General features: G+C 41.1%; 1 protein-coding gene across 7 annotated transcripts in view; it reads left to right on the top strand.

The window, feature by feature from the left end:
• tfec (transcription factor EC) overlaps positions 1-17360 on the top strand; it is a 46590-nt gene extending 29230 nt beyond the window's left edge. The window contains exons 1-8 of one of the 7 annotated variants that reach the window (XM_056367036.1): positions 4189-4510; positions 8905-9159; positions 9937-10038; positions 12202-12322; positions 13459-13515; positions 13647-13722; positions 14659-14806; positions 16085-17360. In XM_056367036.1, coding sequence (XP_056223011.1) covers positions 4454-4510; positions 8905-9159; positions 9937-10038; positions 12202-12322; positions 13459-13515; positions 13647-13722; positions 14659-14806; positions 16085-16603 — 1335 coding nt within the window. In that variant the 5' untranslated portion in view covers positions 4189-4453 and the 3' untranslated portion in view covers positions 16604-17360. Of the gene's footprint in view, positions 1-4188; positions 4511-7195; positions 8371-8904; positions 9160-9936; positions 10039-12201; positions 12323-13458; positions 13516-13646; positions 13723-14658; positions 14807-16084 lie in introns of those variants that run through there. The other 6 variants (XM_056367035.1, XM_056367038.1, XM_056367030.1 and 3 more) reach the window with 6 other exon arrangements.
• Positions 17361-17657: the final 297 nt, after the last annotated feature.

The following is a 17657-nucleotide window of genomic DNA, read 5'->3' as shown; positions in this document are numbered from 1 at the left end:
AGTAAGACAGTTCAACAGAGATTATACATATACATTTCAGTTCACTTAACCATTGTGTATTGAGCTGCCTGTGTGCTCCCTTGAGAGCACGAAATAAACAAAACGAAGACCCATTTGTAAAGATGTTGCTCGATAGTGCTCAATCTCCATAGGGTGAATTTAAAAGGGGATCTATAATGCTTTTCTTTATTTTCTGTCATAAATATGATGTTGAAATATGAGATGTCCATATTAAACATTTCCAAAGTTTCAAATAATTCAGTAAACATATGTAAAAGTAATCTCAGTGAGACAAAAGCTCAGGCATCTGACTGCTCTGAAAGCGAGGTTTCCAGCATTGTTTTTTCTTCTACTTCCACAACGAGCTGACGTTAACTCATCACGGATTCCTTCATTTGGTCATCTGCTCCAAGCACAGCTCGTTCTCCCAAAATAGACTACTCACTATACTATAGTTGGGTGGCAAAGTAGACTACAGCATCGCAAGCGTTGACTTTTTCATTATCTGTCACAACCTATTTTTGTCCAGAATCAGCAGTATGCACTGTCCCCGAATGTTGGCATTGGATGTAAAGAAAACACAAATGTAATCCAGGGTTTTGATGATAGTCAAAAGCTAACAAACACCCAACCTAGCTTGTTAGTGACTGCATGAGACAACTTGGCCAGTGGACACTGGTTAGCTACACTATACATTAAAAAAAGGAAGTCATTCACTGGAAAATGAGAAAACTTAGAACATGAAGCAGCATGAATGTATTGACATTGTTACAGCTTCTATCAGCGTTACAACCTTTCCTGCGACTGGACAAAAGATGTTAGTGTATAAACCAATAGTGCACATAAACACGCACTAATTTAGGTGGCATACTGTACACTCAGTAACACAGGCTTATCCGATAAGAGAGCATCTAAGAATACACATAAGGAGCTAACTTTCATTACTATTTGTGTCTCTGTGAAGCTCTGTGTGCATACATGCATGAGTGCAGAGGGTCTACGATGTCTCAGGTGTTCCTCTGAACAGGCTCCTTTTCACTGCTCACAAAAAATAATGTGCTCGATCTGATTAAGCAGCAAAAATTGTATTATTCCATTTCGACTAATTGCATCTCCTCTGCACTGATGGAAAGGACAGGCTGCACTGCATCCTCCTCTCCTTCTCCTCCCCCTCTCCCTCTTTCTGAAGTCTTTCAGTTGACTGAAACTGCTTATGTAATGTTTGTTATTTGTAAAACTGGAAGTACATCAGTAAGTAACGAAGCCGAAATACTTTTTTATTGAGTTTTACTATATTATTTACGGTCTGTACACTCATATAGATCACATGTGTAGCTTTTTGATAACTTTAACAGTGGTGACGGCCCTATAAATGTGAATGTTGCAGACTCACGAGTGACTGACCAATGAAGTTACACCAGTGGTCAGCCGGCCGCTGGAGTTTCCCCATTGGTTGTTTCTCTTTCAAAATGATTTGGGCTTTCCCTCCGCAGACACACCTTCCTGTGCTGACAACGCGGCAGCTAACGTGAATAAGCTAGCTTTCTCTCTGAGTGATGATTTTACATGTAAATATAGCTGAAATCACCGCACTGCTGTCATCTTTAATGTATGTGTTTGTTCGCAGTTATAAAATCTGGGTTTTAGCAGTGCAGAGCAGCAGCTTGGAAATGACTTGGAACTGACTGCTGGTTAACATGTAGTCTTAAGGGGCCACGTTTCAGTCACTATTTCACTTGTTCCATTGTCTGACAACAGAAAGAGAAAAACATGAAAATGAGAACAGCTTTATTGGGAATTTGGTTGTAATAACATACTGTATATGTGAGCACAGAGAGTAGGAGAGAACCAAATGGATAAGGGACTGAAACCGACTGACAAGAGTGCAAATACTCTACGACCTGGTTCAGCCATGCACCAGGTTTTGACCTGGTCTTTTTCTTAAAATAAAACTTTAGTCCTTAAAGTTACTCAGCCAACTACTTGCTACAAAATAAACTTCATCAATAATACATTATTAATACAACTCTATCCCTTGTCGACACTGAATTTGTAGCCATAAAATGAGATAAAACACCAAAGAAAAAGTTGTTTGCTTTCTAAGTAGCCTACCAAAGTGCTGAGAAACTTTGTATCTTCTTTTCCTTTTAGTTAATTATAGTGTTTGTATTTTGTGTTCTACTGGTACAAACACAAATAGGCCAAGATCACAACTTGAGAACAGTGAGCTGATGTTTGCAAGGTCATGCATTCAAAATCTCTATTAGGCGTCACACCAAATGTGTTTTTGGTATGAAACGTTAAATATAAATGCAGAAAAATCATGTTTATTTACAATCAAAACTCCATAGAGTATCTTTAAGTCATTTTCCGACAAGGTGTCTTTACTTTAAGTTTGAATTTTAATTACTTCTACACCACTGTTGAGGCAGAGCATTTTCATAAATTCAATATTTCATCAAGGTAACAAGCACACATGCACACACACACTCTCACACACAGTTTCACATGTAATCCAGTTAAAATGGCTGTAATATTTAATTCATATGAGAATCATTAAAAGTGCAGTGGTGCCGTGTCCATTATGCATTCCTTTTCTAGCAGGATAAAACAGTCCTCAGATGTGGGAGCTGCACTTTGAAGTGTTGTCTCAGAAGCAGGCCAACTCTTACAGGAAGTCCCTGATGTTTAAAACATGCCATGTATGGGGACTAACAAAGGTGAGCACTTGTGGCTTAGCCCAAGATGAGGCAAAAATGGCCAGCTAGGAATTTAGATCTGATAGACTGCACACACACAGCGGATATCAAATAAACAAGAAGTAGACAAATATACACATGGGTAATGGTAGAGTTGTAAGAGCACAAAATACTGTAATGTGTATGTAGCAACAGACACGTGAAGATACACACTCTCACAGAGACACAAAAGCTGAGCATGTGTCATGTTGAGCTTCAAATTCAGACACATAAATAATGCTCCCCCATCCAGCTGACTGAGACAATACAGGCTATTATTTTGTTTGGTTATAATGAGAACTCAGTTTTGCAGAGATAACTGTACATACAGTATCTGACTCCCATTCTCTACATAATGAAATAATCCACCATGAACATGTGTGGGACCAACTGCAATTTACCAGCAGAGCAGACATTAGGTTATTGTGCATTAGAGGGTCAAACTGATTCTTTAAAAACATAATCTGTACTGGCTTGATTTAACCGAATCATTGTGATTCGATTTGCCCTATTACATTCAATGTCCTCAAATTAAGTTCTAATGTGTTTATCAAAGTGATTCAAAAGATATAAAAACCCTCAGTTAGTGTTTGTAATAATCACCGAATCAGCAGTGACTATAAAACTGTGGTCTCAAACCTCAGGAAACTGCAACATGCTGGATTTAACGAGAGAGTAATTAACAGAGGCCGGGTAAATGCAGCTCAGTAGATGGCAGGATGAAAGAAAAACTAGCAATATTCTGTTTTAGCGTTGTTAGCTGTAATGCTAACAATTTTGCAGGTGAATTTGGTGCAAATAAAATAAAATAAAAATAGTAGTATATTTGCTTTAATAGAAAATTCTCAAATATATTTAATGTCTCGCTAACCCTAATAGTTGAACTCCACTGTCTTGTATTCAATAAGTCATTGGTTTCAGATTTAGTGGACTGTGTTATTATCTAGAGGCTGGGACTAAAGGGAGCACTTCCAATGACCCTGTTCAATTTTGCTGTGTCCAGGAATTCTCTGAGAGCCATTCTGGGAAGTCCTGCTTTGGCCTTTGTTGTGGCCTGACAGTGACTGGGACATGACAGCACATTTGTGTGAGTGTACATCTGTGTGTTTTAGCACATTTGCACACATCCACAGATTACATTTTTATGCGTTTCCCTAGTTGAAGCCCTGGCTGCGGTTTGAGGGCTAAAAAGCCTTCCAAGGGAAGTGGGTGTCATGAAGATAACCTGGCAGAATGTGCTGAGCTGGGCTGGATGTTCTGCAGGCAGGGAAGTGATCCACAAGCAGGAACTCACATTCTGTCAAGTTATTACACCGCTACACACACACACACACACACACACACACACACACACACACACACACACACACACACACACACACACACACACACACACTTCAACCCCCCTAACTGCCGTCTGTATTTCTGCCTCTGTCAGGCCTTTCCCTGACCAAAAACACACACACATGCACTGACACACAAACACACACACACAGGAAACGGCCCGTGTGGCTCCCCAATAAGCTGATGTGTCATGCCTTCCTTTCCGATATTTCTGCAAAAGCTCAGGAAGAGAGGCTGCAGCACCTCTGTTCTTCTTCCTCTTCTCCCCCCCCTGCCTCGGTGAGACATGCAGCCATAGCCGTGACACTTCTTGTTCTTCTGTAAGAATTTGCAGCTCCTGTGGCAGGAGACGCTGCCACTCTGGGGGAGCCATGAGTCGTTGTTGTGTGGTCAAAGTGATCACCTTGACAGAGATCCAGCTTCTACAGGTAGGGGGAGCGACTCAGCTACAAGCCAGGGAAATTGGGACAAGATCACATGTAGAGAAGCATATGTGTGCAACTGTGTGTGCATTTGTTTGTGTTTGCATGCGAGAGATTGTCTGCGCTTATAACCAGAATAACTGAATAGCCACCGTGGAATGCAAATTTTGTGATCGGTTTGCTATCCCAGTCTTATCTTCCCTCACATTTCACAATCTAGGGTGTGTGGTTACAGCTATCTACTGGTTAGCAGGCTCAGCAAAAATACACTAGGCATGTCTGGGAAGGCTTTTTGTTCCACTTTCATCTTTTCTCCGTAGATTCAAGATGGGAAAAAGATACTTGAGCATTGCCATACTGCATTCCGTAACTGTGCCAGTATGTTGTAAAATACAGCATTTTGGAGAAATGAATCCAAATCTCCCACCAGGTTTTGTCCATAATTTGTACAGTTACTTAATGTCACCATCGCCCCCTGTTTCATAAGTTGTTGGATTTTTCTGAAGTGAAAGGAGAACTTGGGCAAGACTGAAACTCAGTTATGCAAGAGCTTTTCACTCAGAAGAAACACCTGTGAATGTGTCTGTTACAATGGAATTGTGAGTGCAGCATTTCAGTGGAACCAAAGAAATACATCTTTTAACTCCGAGGTAAATCACAACACTATTAAATCCATCTTACAAGCAGAGGCTGGAGAAATCACGGTTTGGGAGAATACATAAAACTGGACTCTAAGATTAAGCATGTTGCTGCAGTCCAGGGTTGAGTTTTTATCTCTGAGAAGAGAATTTGTGATTTTAATTATAACATAATTCAGTGCATTCACTGTAACAGCGGGATATGTATGCTATTTTCTTTCAAAGATATCTTAATAGAGAATTGCTGTGATATGCTTCATAGCTGCAGTATGCTGATGTGTGCACTTGCTTGCATGAGTCAGATACGTTTTCTTTATAACTGCTGGTAAAACATGTGATGAGATTTCACAGGAGAGCACAGCAAAGTATTTGTTGTTTGGATTTGATTAATCTGCTTCCTTCATGTGTGGTTAAAATCGTTGGAAGTACTGAAATAATGGAAGTGAATAAGTTAGGAGATGTCTGACTGAGAAAGAAAGAGAACTTGTGTGTGTGTGTGTGCGTGTGTGTGTGTGTGTTTGTGTGTGTTTGTGTGTGTGTGTGTGTGTGTGTGTGTGTGTGTGTGTGTGTGTGTGTGTGTGTGTGTGTCGAATGAGGATGTTGTCTGGTTCTGACATCTTTATTGTGCTATTCTAAATGTCTCCAATGAGGCTAATGAAGTTAGGAAAATGCAGCTGATCTCCTAATGACAGTAAAGTTTATATGTTTTAACTGGATGCAGGAAGTATAAAGCTAAAGTGGATAAATATTACTTTTGATATACAAAAATGTTGTACATATTAGGTGTTTACAAAGGTCAAATCTGACACATTTTGGAATTTTGAATTAATGACTGTTTGGATATCAGTGAATTGGCAGTTTTAGCCTACATGGTGTGGGTTTGCATGTCAGAAATAACTGTGCAAATGTGTGTAAATGGAAAGTGAACCTGTGACCTCTTCTCTAGCAGTAACCTCAAACACTGCCTCGATTGTTGTAGCAGGTGCCTGTAGCCATGTTGAGAAAGAGAAAAAGTGTCTGAAGTGTCTGAAACATCAAAAAAAAAGTCACAACAATTTACGAACTGGAGCTTCGATTTATTAGATTCTTATCTATTTCCTGTCCTATGTGTAAAGAGTACAGTCTAGACCTGCTTTATATGAAAAGTGCCCTGAGATAACTTCTGTTATGATTTGGCTCTATATAAATAAAATTGGCTTGACTTGATTTGTGTATGGCGAGCATTGATAATTTTCAGCATGTCCTCTTCACACATGCACAGGCCTGCCATTGTCAAGGTTGGCCTTGGTGAGTGAAGCAACATTACCTCTCAAATCTAATCAGATTCCCTTAAGTGGATAACAAGCGTGTCTCCGGCATTTACAGTAGTGAGAAAGCCGAACTGAAACCAGGACAATCTGCTGTCACACAAAGCAGATGTGGTGTGTAGAAGTCCTGGCATCCCTCCTGCTAACCGTAGTGGGAAAAAATGTTGATTGGCTAACAACTGGCATCTTGTTTGGTCTGGAGAAGGCAGATAAGAGCTCTCAGTCACTACTGACAAGTTGAGTATTGTGATGAGCCTGTTCTTATTTAGGTGGATGGGTGGTGAATAAGAGCAGCTAGTCTAGCTGACGGAGGGAATTCAAAGCTGAGTTTTAGTATAAAGTCTAAAGCTGCCATAGCTAAAAGTCCCTATGGTTTAAGAATGCTGTAATAGTTCTCATTTAACTCGGAAAAACTTTCATTGCTGCTACAAGTCTAAAAACATGATGAGCTTCGTACTAGCGAGTTACTTATTTAATCAATTCTTTCTGTGTAACTTCTGAGAGAAGAAATGACTCATTCTTCCTCTTCAGCATTAAAAAATTGAATCACAAGCAATAAAACGCATGTCAATTAATTGAATTCACTACACCCCCCACACTTGATCTGACGTGACCAGTAGCTAAAGGTGGCTAATATTAGCAAATTTTTGTAGACTTTAGTTTAAATACCACTGTATAACGGGAATTACTGAGTGAGTTAGCTAACTTTAGCAGAAGCTGCTGTGGCCATTGTTCAGCAAAAGTTGCAGTCTCACTAAAGGTTTTCATCATCTGTGATTTTTCTTGATAAATGACACCTATTTTGAAAGTGTGCTCTAAATGTGACACCATGATGATGGATCAGATAACGAAAAAAATAAATTCCTCTTTAATATCACGTCTTCAGTGAAGTAATATAGCACAGTCTGCTGAATCTGCTGCTACACCCGCATAGTTGCTTATCTGAGTGTTCTTCTACTTCCAACTGATTAGCTGAGGTCAGTCATGGAAAAAGTAACCATTCAGAGATAAAAAATAAATAAATAAAAAAGCCCAGTGAGCACACTATTTTGTCCAGTGAATAGCATGCTTTTAAGAGGAAGTTCTGAGAAAATCTGGGTAATAGACACAGACAAGAGGACCAACAACTGACAAGACTAACATTATAAAATCTCTGCAAACAATGCATGTATTATTATTAAGTACTCCCAAAAATACTTTACAGGCCATAAACCAATAAAGCAAGTTATAACAGAGAGCTTCTTTGTGAGCTCTAGACCAGTAAGTAAATTAGACATTTTTAGGTGAGATGTTCCTTCTGAAAATAGCCCTAAATTTACAGTAATAAAGACCTCAAAATAGCTTTGTTGGAGTTATTGTTTTGGAAACTGATAATACTAAACCGTCTACATTGAAACAAGTGAATGAATGAAAAGGCTTGGTTAAAAATGGCATTAGAGAAGTTATTTAAAACCCCCAATGGGGAACAAGGGTCAATTGTGCTGCCAAAACCCTGGAGCAGGCAGAAGAGGACTTTTGGGAGCTGACCACTGATTGGTCAGTGAGACAGAAGAGGGCGGTCTCAATGAATTAGTGATAGACGCTAAAGGCAGATATCCTGCAGTGATCAAACCCTGGGTGATCTGACAGTCCAGTGTTTGAAGTGATTATCATGCTATGCAACATAAAGGCTTACCCCCAGCTTTGGGCCTAATTAGTTCACTTAGGGCCCTTATAAGACATTTGTAGGGGACTGGAGGGGACAGACACTCACTGAGAAGTCAGCAGATCAACAGGATAGTAGCAGCAGACCTGGATGCCTAAAGTTGACCTGCTGCTACACCAAAACAAACCAAACTGAAGATTATCTGCTTTTCTGAGAATGCCACACTTAACTGACTGCAGTTACTACATGATGCGGGACGCAACCAGAGCTTCAAATGTAAGAATATTGAAATTAAAAAAAAATTCTGAATTAATTGGTAAAATATTTTGTTGAAAAGTTTTATCATGTTTTCTAATGTAATGTATTTTTTTTAAGGCTTTTGTTACTGGTTTAGCAATCTTGACTGCTAGTGTGTGTATACGTATGTGCTACTGCATTGTATTGGTACTAAAATGCGAAATATGGTAACAATTTACTTGACAAAGGACCTTAAGAATGAGTCATAATTCCCATAAAGAAACTTGCTACATAAGAAAAATATGACTAAGTTTAATATGAGTGTTAACTTATATTTTACAAAATATAGGGAGTGACTAATAATGAGAAACTGTGACTCTCAACTATTTCTGTGTTTTGAATGAGGTCATCTTCTCGCAAAGCCGACAGCTACCGCAAACAACCCCTGTGCATATGCTCTTAGTCAGAGCTGTTTCAGTAATGTGAAAAACAAATGCGTAATCTCCCACCTACTGAACTGATCTCTGATTCAGGACACTAACTGAAAGCATGTATGATTTGATTTTGCTGCAGGTACAAAGCCACCTGGAGAACTCCAAGTTCCACCTCCACCAGAGCCAGAATCAGCAGGTCAAGCAGTACCTGACGCTGGGTTCCAAGCTGGCCTCATCGGCTGGGCAGGGCCACGCGGTGCCGCATCCACACGCCCCTGGCCAGCCACTGGCCACCGTGCCGATCATGAGGAATGGACACATGCCCTCTGTCAGCGACAGCAGCAACCCCAACAGCCCTGTCACCCTGCTCACTATGGCCAATCATGACAGCGAGGTGAGTGACCTTATGGAAAAAGAAAGCGTCTGAATGTGAATTAAGATGCTGCTGAATTTATGGAACTGAAATTGAGAAAAATCTAAATGTGCCTGGTGGTGACTGGAAAAGAATGAAATTGCAACAAAACATTTTAACCACAGATGAACTGTGGGTCATAATTTTTGTGGATTTCGCAACATTCTTGACTGTTGACTCTTTACTGTTAGGACTCCATATTCCTGTCAAAAATATATCTTGTTATTTTTCATAGCCACTAGTAAGACTTTTGCTGTAGTCCCTTTAAATTCTTTCAAATTAAGAGAGATAAATCATGGCTGACACTTTGCTGGGATGGACAGTCAACATACAGTATAATTCACAAGCACGAATGACTACGACTAAATTCCTAACTGGACTGGGTTTGAATCTCTACAATACAGAGAGTAGGTCAGACTAATCATCTAAACAAAGTGATGCCATTATTGATCTCCCTCTCTCTCTGATGTGCTCATCAATAACTTCAGACATGCAGTCTCTGATGAGAGAACCCCTTCAAAGAAGGAAACTAGTTTGATAACAGATGCATGTTTTTCCCGCTACCACTGCTAACTAATTTCTGCGGTGGAGAACTTGCCTGTTATTGGATTAGTCTCCCGACAGTCCCTCCCCTCCCTCGTGTCTATTTTGGTTTGAATGTTGAGATTTCAAAAGTTCAGACTTGGACAGTATTGAAATTTCTGGTACAAACATAATCAATCTGTCCATGAGTACACTGAAATTACTGTTTTCTTTTAGTTTCCAATGGATGAAGTTATTGATGACCTAATTAGTCTTGAATCCGGTTTCAATGATGGAGGCTTGGATTGCATGGAGCCTAACATCATAATGCAAAACAATGTAAGTATGAATCACACTAACTATTGCCCTAACAGCTGCACACTAACACTGTTTAGAAATGCTACAGACTGTCAATGGTATGAAGGTCTTTTGTATTGATTATGGCAACATATCTCTTGCTTGTTACGCACATTGTTTTTAAGTTAGGTAAGTCAAGTTAAATTTAATTAATGACTTCTCTCTTGTTGAACTGGGACTTGAGTGACGTTCCTTCACCCACACATTTAGGTGCAGGCTTGACTAGCTTGGGAAAAGGGGGACCTGTCTTAGTTTGAGGGCAGCTTAAGTCTAGAGATGAGTCAAAGTTCATTGGAGCTTAGCAACATTTCTCACATTACTCAAGAAGTTTAACAACGAAGATTAAGTTAAAAAGAAGGATGATGTGGACAGAGGTACATAATTAATGACAATATGACAATAGAAGTCGCTAAATTTAAACTGATTCTCTTACTAAAGTCCATTCTTGGGAGGACTAGAACTGGCACCACAGACAAACACTATCAGCAGGATTCATAGCCAGGAAGGAATTCAAAAACTCTGGGCAAAAATGTGGGACAAGGGGTCCATTTGGCCAGCGAACACAGCAACACCTGAAGCAAATACAGAGAGAGTTTGTGGGATGGGAACACTGGGAATCTGGCCCTAACTCCTTAAATACAGAGACAGAGTGGTAGACAAAGAATCATACACACAGATAAAGTGACACGGAGAAAAACACAACAGATACTGTGACAGAGAAGGAATGAGAGGGGGGAGGAAAAGATAAGGCGTGGGGGAGGAGGGGGTGTAGGTTTAAAATGAGGACAGAGGCGCAGCAGAGGAGTGAGGGGTGGGAGATTTTGTTGGAGAGGGTTTCTGAGCCATTGGATTGGGCTAATGCATACACTCCCCATGGGCTTGTTCAGAAATGATACCATGCTTAAATGGATCAATTCATCCTAATTAGTCATACAGTACGATGCATCACGTCGTTTCGCCGTGTCAACACATCCAGGAACACAGACAGGAGAGGGATTGAAGTGATTACAATAGGAGTAGTAGGGGAATTGTTGCAATCTTTCATTTTGATAAGCATTTTTGTCCCCTCCTCCTACTCCCTCTCCTTCCTCCCATCTTGGTGAGATAATGAGAAAAAAAAGAAACCCACATGCAAACCGAACCAACTGCAGAAATTTGAAATGTCTGCAGTTTTCCCTCTGTTTTTTGTTTCCTCATCTCCTCTTTTTTTTTGCTCTCCATTCCTTCCCATCTCTTGACTTGACAAGCCGCCTTATCACATTCACCAGTCTAGTAGTTAGATTTGACACACATGTCGTGGATAAAATTGGCTGTGCGCATCTTTGAATCCATGGTGGCTTCTGTGGCGTTTTCCCATAAATACACAAATGCGAATTAGACACACATGTGTGTCAGCACGCTATATCTTGACATCTCCCCCCGTCCGTGAAAAGGCGTCATTATCGCAGAACTGATGCATGCTTTCCCAGACGAGAAGAGACCCGTAGGAAAACAGTTTTGCCTCTGTTCAAGCAGTTGACCTAGCTAGCCTTTTCATCTCTAATGGGATGCTATTTTCAACACAGAGCACATCTCTGTGTTAGGGCCACTTTCAAGTGGGAGGGGGAGGGGGGGCGGGGGGTGTTTTAAAATGGTGGCATTAGCAGATCAAGACACTATGTTTGGCCAAACCAAATCCAAGAGAGCAACTAGCCTGGATTTGGGGTCAGGGTTAGATGGAGTAAGGCTGGAGGACAGCAACCCTTTACTGACCTAGCTTCTGCAAGGTTAAGACCTTGTTAAGTTGTTTTTACTCTTTGTGATGCAAGATGAGCAGGCGATCTGAACGTGACAGCAATTCAAGACAACAGCACTGGGTTTGCCTTGTCCTGCTGTGGCAGACATGTGGATACTGTAGCTCCCTGCTGGTGGGGGTCCAGAGCCAGAGGCCTGGGGGCTGACAACCATCTCTGAACTCCACTCGCCTCTTGTCATTTTTTGACAAACAAAGCCACACAGCAGCTAAAAACAACTATTTATGTTGTGGCTTTTGTTAAAGTGTGAAAGGAAACAGCGTTGTCTGTGTGTGTGAAATGTAAATGTGTTTCCCCTGTGACTGACCCTCTCTCTTTCTTTTCTCTCCCTTTCCCCATTCTCCTCCCTCAGGTGTCCCTCAGTAGCAGCATGCTGGACGTCTATGGGGGTGAACAAGGTATGAACGCCCCTAATGGTGGAATGAGTCCCACATCTAACCCCACAAAGCTCACTGTAAAAAGGGAATACACAGGTATGAACTCATACCATAGCACTGATCAAACAACTAACCAATTAATAAGTTATCACAAGCTCACATTCCTGCACAAGTTAAAAATCACACAAAGATCTGGTTGTTAGAAGAAGAGATTTCAGGGAGGAACTAAAACAGTCCTAAACATTGAAGCTTTGAGCATAAGAACAGAGTATACCTGTGTTAGCTATAAATGGCAACATATGTGCATCTGTTCCAGCTAAAATCGAGTCCAATTACATGTGTCAGGCAAACAGACAAATATGTAAGCTGATTTGTGTGTGACAAGCAGGACAGTGTTTGTCAAACACTGTCCTGCTTGTCATTGGTTCTGTTAATAGGCCGTAGAAACGTGTAGACTTTTTGTCACAGTGCAAAAACAGTGGTCCCTTTAAGACATTTCTTATTAATGTCATGCATCAAGCAAAGAAGCCTAATTGATTTAGGAAATCGAAAGGATGCCTGAAGAACCCTTCACTCTCAATGGGCAAATAAGTAAATTGCCATTTGGTTCATTTGAGTGTGGGCGGAGAGGACAATGGGCTGTTACACAGAGTTTAAATTGTCTTGATTGAATCAACAGAGACAAATTGGGAAATCCAATCTCAGGTCCCCAATTATGTAATTTGGAAGAATGTGAATACAAATATGGATGCACAGACATTTTTGTCCCTCTCCAGGACAGATTAGTGAATTTGCTAAACTGTCTTAATTATGGAGTAAGTAGTTTAAAAGTGGTTACCCTTTTCTTTTCTTTTTTTTCCCACAATGAGCTTCGGACATGCTGGAGGGCATAAACTGGGCTCTTTCAGTGTCTGTATTTTTGTGTGTGTGTGTGTGTGTGTGTATGTGTGTTTGTGTGTGTGTGTGTGTGTGTGTGTGTGTGTGTGTGTGTGTGTGTGTGTGTGTGTGTGTGTGTGTGTGTGTAAGGAGATCAAACTTGTGTCTGTGGCGTAGGCTAATGCGTGGAAACTCCACATTCTAGCTGACCCCAGCGATGAACTCCCTCAAAACAACTGATTGTGCGTCTCCTGACTGGACCTTTTGTGTTGTTTTGTGTTCGTTGTCTTTCAGTTTCTAAATTAGTGTGCACTGCTAATCAATTCGTTCCCCTCTGTGATTTATTTTTTTGACAGAACACGACACAAGGGTGATGGCCAAAGAGAGACAGAAGAAAGACAACCATAATTTGAGTAAGTGTCCCCCCACTGCCTTTCAACTCCCTCACAGTTTATGATCTAAATATGAGTTACGGCTAGCCTTTAGCGCAGCAGCTGACAACGCTCTAATCAGCTCTTTCTCTTCTTTTGTTCTGCTTGCTTAGTTGAAAGAAGGAGAAGATACAACATCAACTACAGGATTAAGGAGCTGGGGACCCTCATACCAAAGTCGAATGACCCGTAAGTTGCGAAATCTGAAATGTATTCACTGAAACAAAGCCCTGCTTCTCTTTACTTTATATCACTGAAACAACTGCAAGAACTTGTCTGGCAGGGAAGTGCATTAAATTCTGAGCACAAAGACACTCTAAATGTTGTTCATTGAATTCAAATGAGAACTCAAGCACATTTCAGTCATATTTCAAGGGTGCACTTGAACTTCCATTGTAGTCTGCGCTCCAAGAGCTGTACATCCTCTTGCTGGGTCCCGGCTGTTCAGCTCAAAGCATGAATGATGAGGGAGGGGTCAAATGCAAAGAAGCAGGCCACACCATTTGAATCAAAGTTTGAAGCACAATTGGAACATAGAGATGGAGTATGGCGCTGAATTGAAATCCACCGGCCATCTTTCGCAATTGAACTTTGCTTCAAATTTAAATGGGAGGTTAGCGTTGTCATTGTGCCATTAACACGGGATAAAAGAGATTATTAGCCGCTGATCAGACCAACGTCTCACTTGTGTGGAAAAGGACAATTTTACCACAGTTCCCCTTTCCTTTTTAAAAAAGCAATAATATCTGCAAAAGAATGACTTGCACTCTACAACCTTAAGTCCATTGCTCCATTTTTCCCCCTGTCTTCCTACTTAGCTCATTTTCCCTCACCTATTTTTACTCGAGGATTAATTTTACCGAACAAGGAGGTACGAGAATGGACTTTCCACATAGCTACTTAACTATTCTATTAAAATTCCTATTCAGAGTCCCCATGTAATGTCCAAGGATGAGTAATTGCCCAATGTAAATCACCATTTCCTATTCATATCATAAAAGGGGTAAAAACCTCTGTGTTAAAACTTTTCCCCATTTTTTTTTTTTTTTTTATCGTGGAGGATATTCTGCCGACATCAGGGGGTTCTGTGTAAAAGGTTATCTTTTACATTTCTCCTTTCTGCAGAGACATGCGCTGGAACAAAGGCACCATCCTGAAGGCCTCGGTGGAGTACATAAGGTGGCTGCAGAAGGAGCAGCAGCACGCTCGGGAGCTGGAGAGCCGACAGAAGAAGCTGGAGCAAGCGAACAGGAGGCTGCTGCTGAGGATCCAGGTAATAAAATGCAGCAGTCTGTGTTCAGTGTGTTTTTGTGGTAATAAAACATATGGTTGAACCGTGAAGTCACAATAATACGGAGGGGAAAACATGAGAAATGAGAAGGTGGCAAAAGTAATGTTGAAAGTGAATCTAATTAAATTCCTACTTTTAAACAAGTGGTCCAAGCTCACCATAATTCTTAAAAAAAATACATATATATAAATATATACAATCTTTACTTATCTAAAAAATCAGTTAACATTATTTCACTTGTTAAAGGGAAGAAAGCTTAGACTTCATGTCTTCACATGTCGCTCTAACACGAAAGCAGCTATGAATTTAGTCAGAGACAGTACACCAGTCAGCTCACTAATGTCTCACTAATGTCTTAGTATGTAAATTCACTGAGCGCCACGGCAGCATCCAATTACACTTTCATATTCATATTATTGAGTTGCTTACAAACAGACTTCAGTTTCACCATGTCAAAGATCAGATCATACAGAAGGCTCATTGACTCCATCATCCTCATGTACTTCACTTCACACTGCTAATTTCCATCTCTTTACAATCCCAAAATCTTAACTCAACTGGCAACTGTTGTTTACATGAGGCCCTTACAGCACCCCACCCCCAAACCTCCTCCTCCCGTTCTCTCTAATCTAATCTAAGGGAACTCAGTTCGAATTACCTGATGGATAAACACAATGACCTCAGTTCTTTCAGCGGAAATAAAAGCAGGTCAGAAATAGATGATGAGCAGTTATAGAAGAGATGCACGGTGACACATGCATGCACAGAGGTCAGCAGATACACTGTGTGCACACTTCTGTGCACACACAGATTGTGGTTTGTCTGAGATTACCACAGTGACACAAACATCTGTTATCATCCTCAAAGATGACAAAAGTATCCAGGAAACCTTCACCCCCGCTGACGATAAAGGTCAAAGCGGGCTCTGTGATGACACTGATAAGTGATCAGTGCTCATCGCATATTGTGTGATCTGTGAGAAGGTGTGAGTGGGAGAGGAATGTGTGTCAACACCCAAACTTCCCAGCATAACCTCAGTATGTGGAGGAGATGTGAAAAAAGATGCGCTGTAGATATTCCCAGTGTTAGTCCACTGTAAATCTGCTAAAAGCTCAGGACATTTAGATATTCAGACATTTTTAGCTATTTATTCTGATCATTTCTAGACTAACTACAATGAGTGAGCAGGTAATTTTCTTAACAACACTTTAGAAATTGATCCAATCTTTAACTAATGGTTTCTCTTCCTTTGTTTTCCAGGAGCTTGAGATCCAGGCACGAGCACATGGCCTCCCAAACATGGCTACAGCCTTGGGGACAGTTGAACTATCCACCCACCTCCTCAAACAGCAACAGCAGCAACAGCAGCAACAGCAGCAACAGCAACAGCAGCAGCAGCAGCAACAGCAGTCGTCTCCCCAGGCCCACCAGGCCCAGCAGCCCCAGCAGCCCCCCCTGTACCAGGAAGACCCCAGCAGCGACTACCTCCAGAGGCTAGCTGTGGTGGCTGGGGTGCCTTCCATCCCCACTGCCAGTGGGCCACAGGATCACATCACAGGCACTGATGGCTGCACCACGTTCTCTGACCCGCTGTCCCACTTCACAGACTTCTTCAGCGCTACGCTCAAGGAGGAGCACCGGCTGGACGAGATCCTGATGGACGACCCGCTCTCGCCGTTTGGCACCGACCCTCTCCTGTCAGCCGGCTCGCCTGGAGCTGCATCCAAGGACAGCAGCCGCAGGAGCAGCTTTAGCTCTGCCGGGGGTGACGACCTATAATGGGGCCCCTCTTCAGAACATATTCTTGTTATCTCCTCATGACAACACGGTTGTAATCCCCAGTGTTAAAGGGCACACACAGAGCCTCTAAAAGACTGAGTGACGGCTCCAGGCATACGATGATGACCACTCACAGGGTTGCAAGTAATTTAAATGACAGCTGACACACCTGACAGAGCCCCACAAAGTGCCACCCTGTATATAAAATGTGTAATCCTTGTTCCTTCTCTAAAGCTCAGCGGAACCAAAAACATCCCAAGGATCTTCTGCTGCACCACCTGCTCTTTTTTTGAATTTTTTAACTTTACTACAGACAATGAATATGTTTCTCTGCCTCCCAGACACAGCAGAAACAGACTCAGAAGAAAAAGGGAGACACTTATCAGCCTTTATGTACATAATGTAAATGACCAAGTCTGCTGTTTGTTTGTTTGTTTTTTGGTAAACACTGTGGTAGCTGTACACTGTAACATGCAAAATAATCACTGAAAACCTGCCCCAACTGTCTGTTTTTAATGAAAATACCACTCCTCTACAAAAGGATTTTCAACAGTTGCTGTCAGGATTGTGATTATGTGATGTGCCTTATTTGAACTGCCAGTTTGTCTTAAAAGAAAATCATGTAACTGATGTACTCACTGCCATGTCTAACATGTCCTGTGTCACTGTCTGTGTCTTTTTAGGTGTTTTTGTTAAATAAGTGTTTGTGTATTTATATATGTTTTAATCCATGTATTCATAAAAAAGATATATATTATCTTTTGTTACCTTTTTTATTCTTAGTAGGGGTGGAAAAATATAATAAACCCCTTTTTTTTGATATACTTGATTTTGGCTTCTTGTTGTCGTCTCACAGAGGACCTCACTTACTCGAGCGTTCATACACCCTCACACAGCTCTCAAAAAAATATACTTTAACTGCAGTTCTATTCTTAAATGTTACATATATCCCCTTAAAAAAAACAGGAAAATAAAAGTTGCTAAACACTGACGTACGCGCTAGTGGTAATCTGAGTACGAAATGATCTTTCTGGAAAACAACAGGACTAAAAAG

This window comes from Seriola aureovittata, chromosome 22, assembly GCF_021018895.1.
Source record: "Seriola aureovittata isolate HTS-2021-v1 ecotype China chromosome 22, ASM2101889v1, whole genome shotgun sequence".
Taxonomy (NCBI): Eukaryota; Metazoa; Chordata; class Actinopteri; order Carangiformes; family Carangidae; genus Seriola; species Seriola aureovittata.
This window is presented reverse-complemented; position numbering and strand designations above follow the sequence as displayed.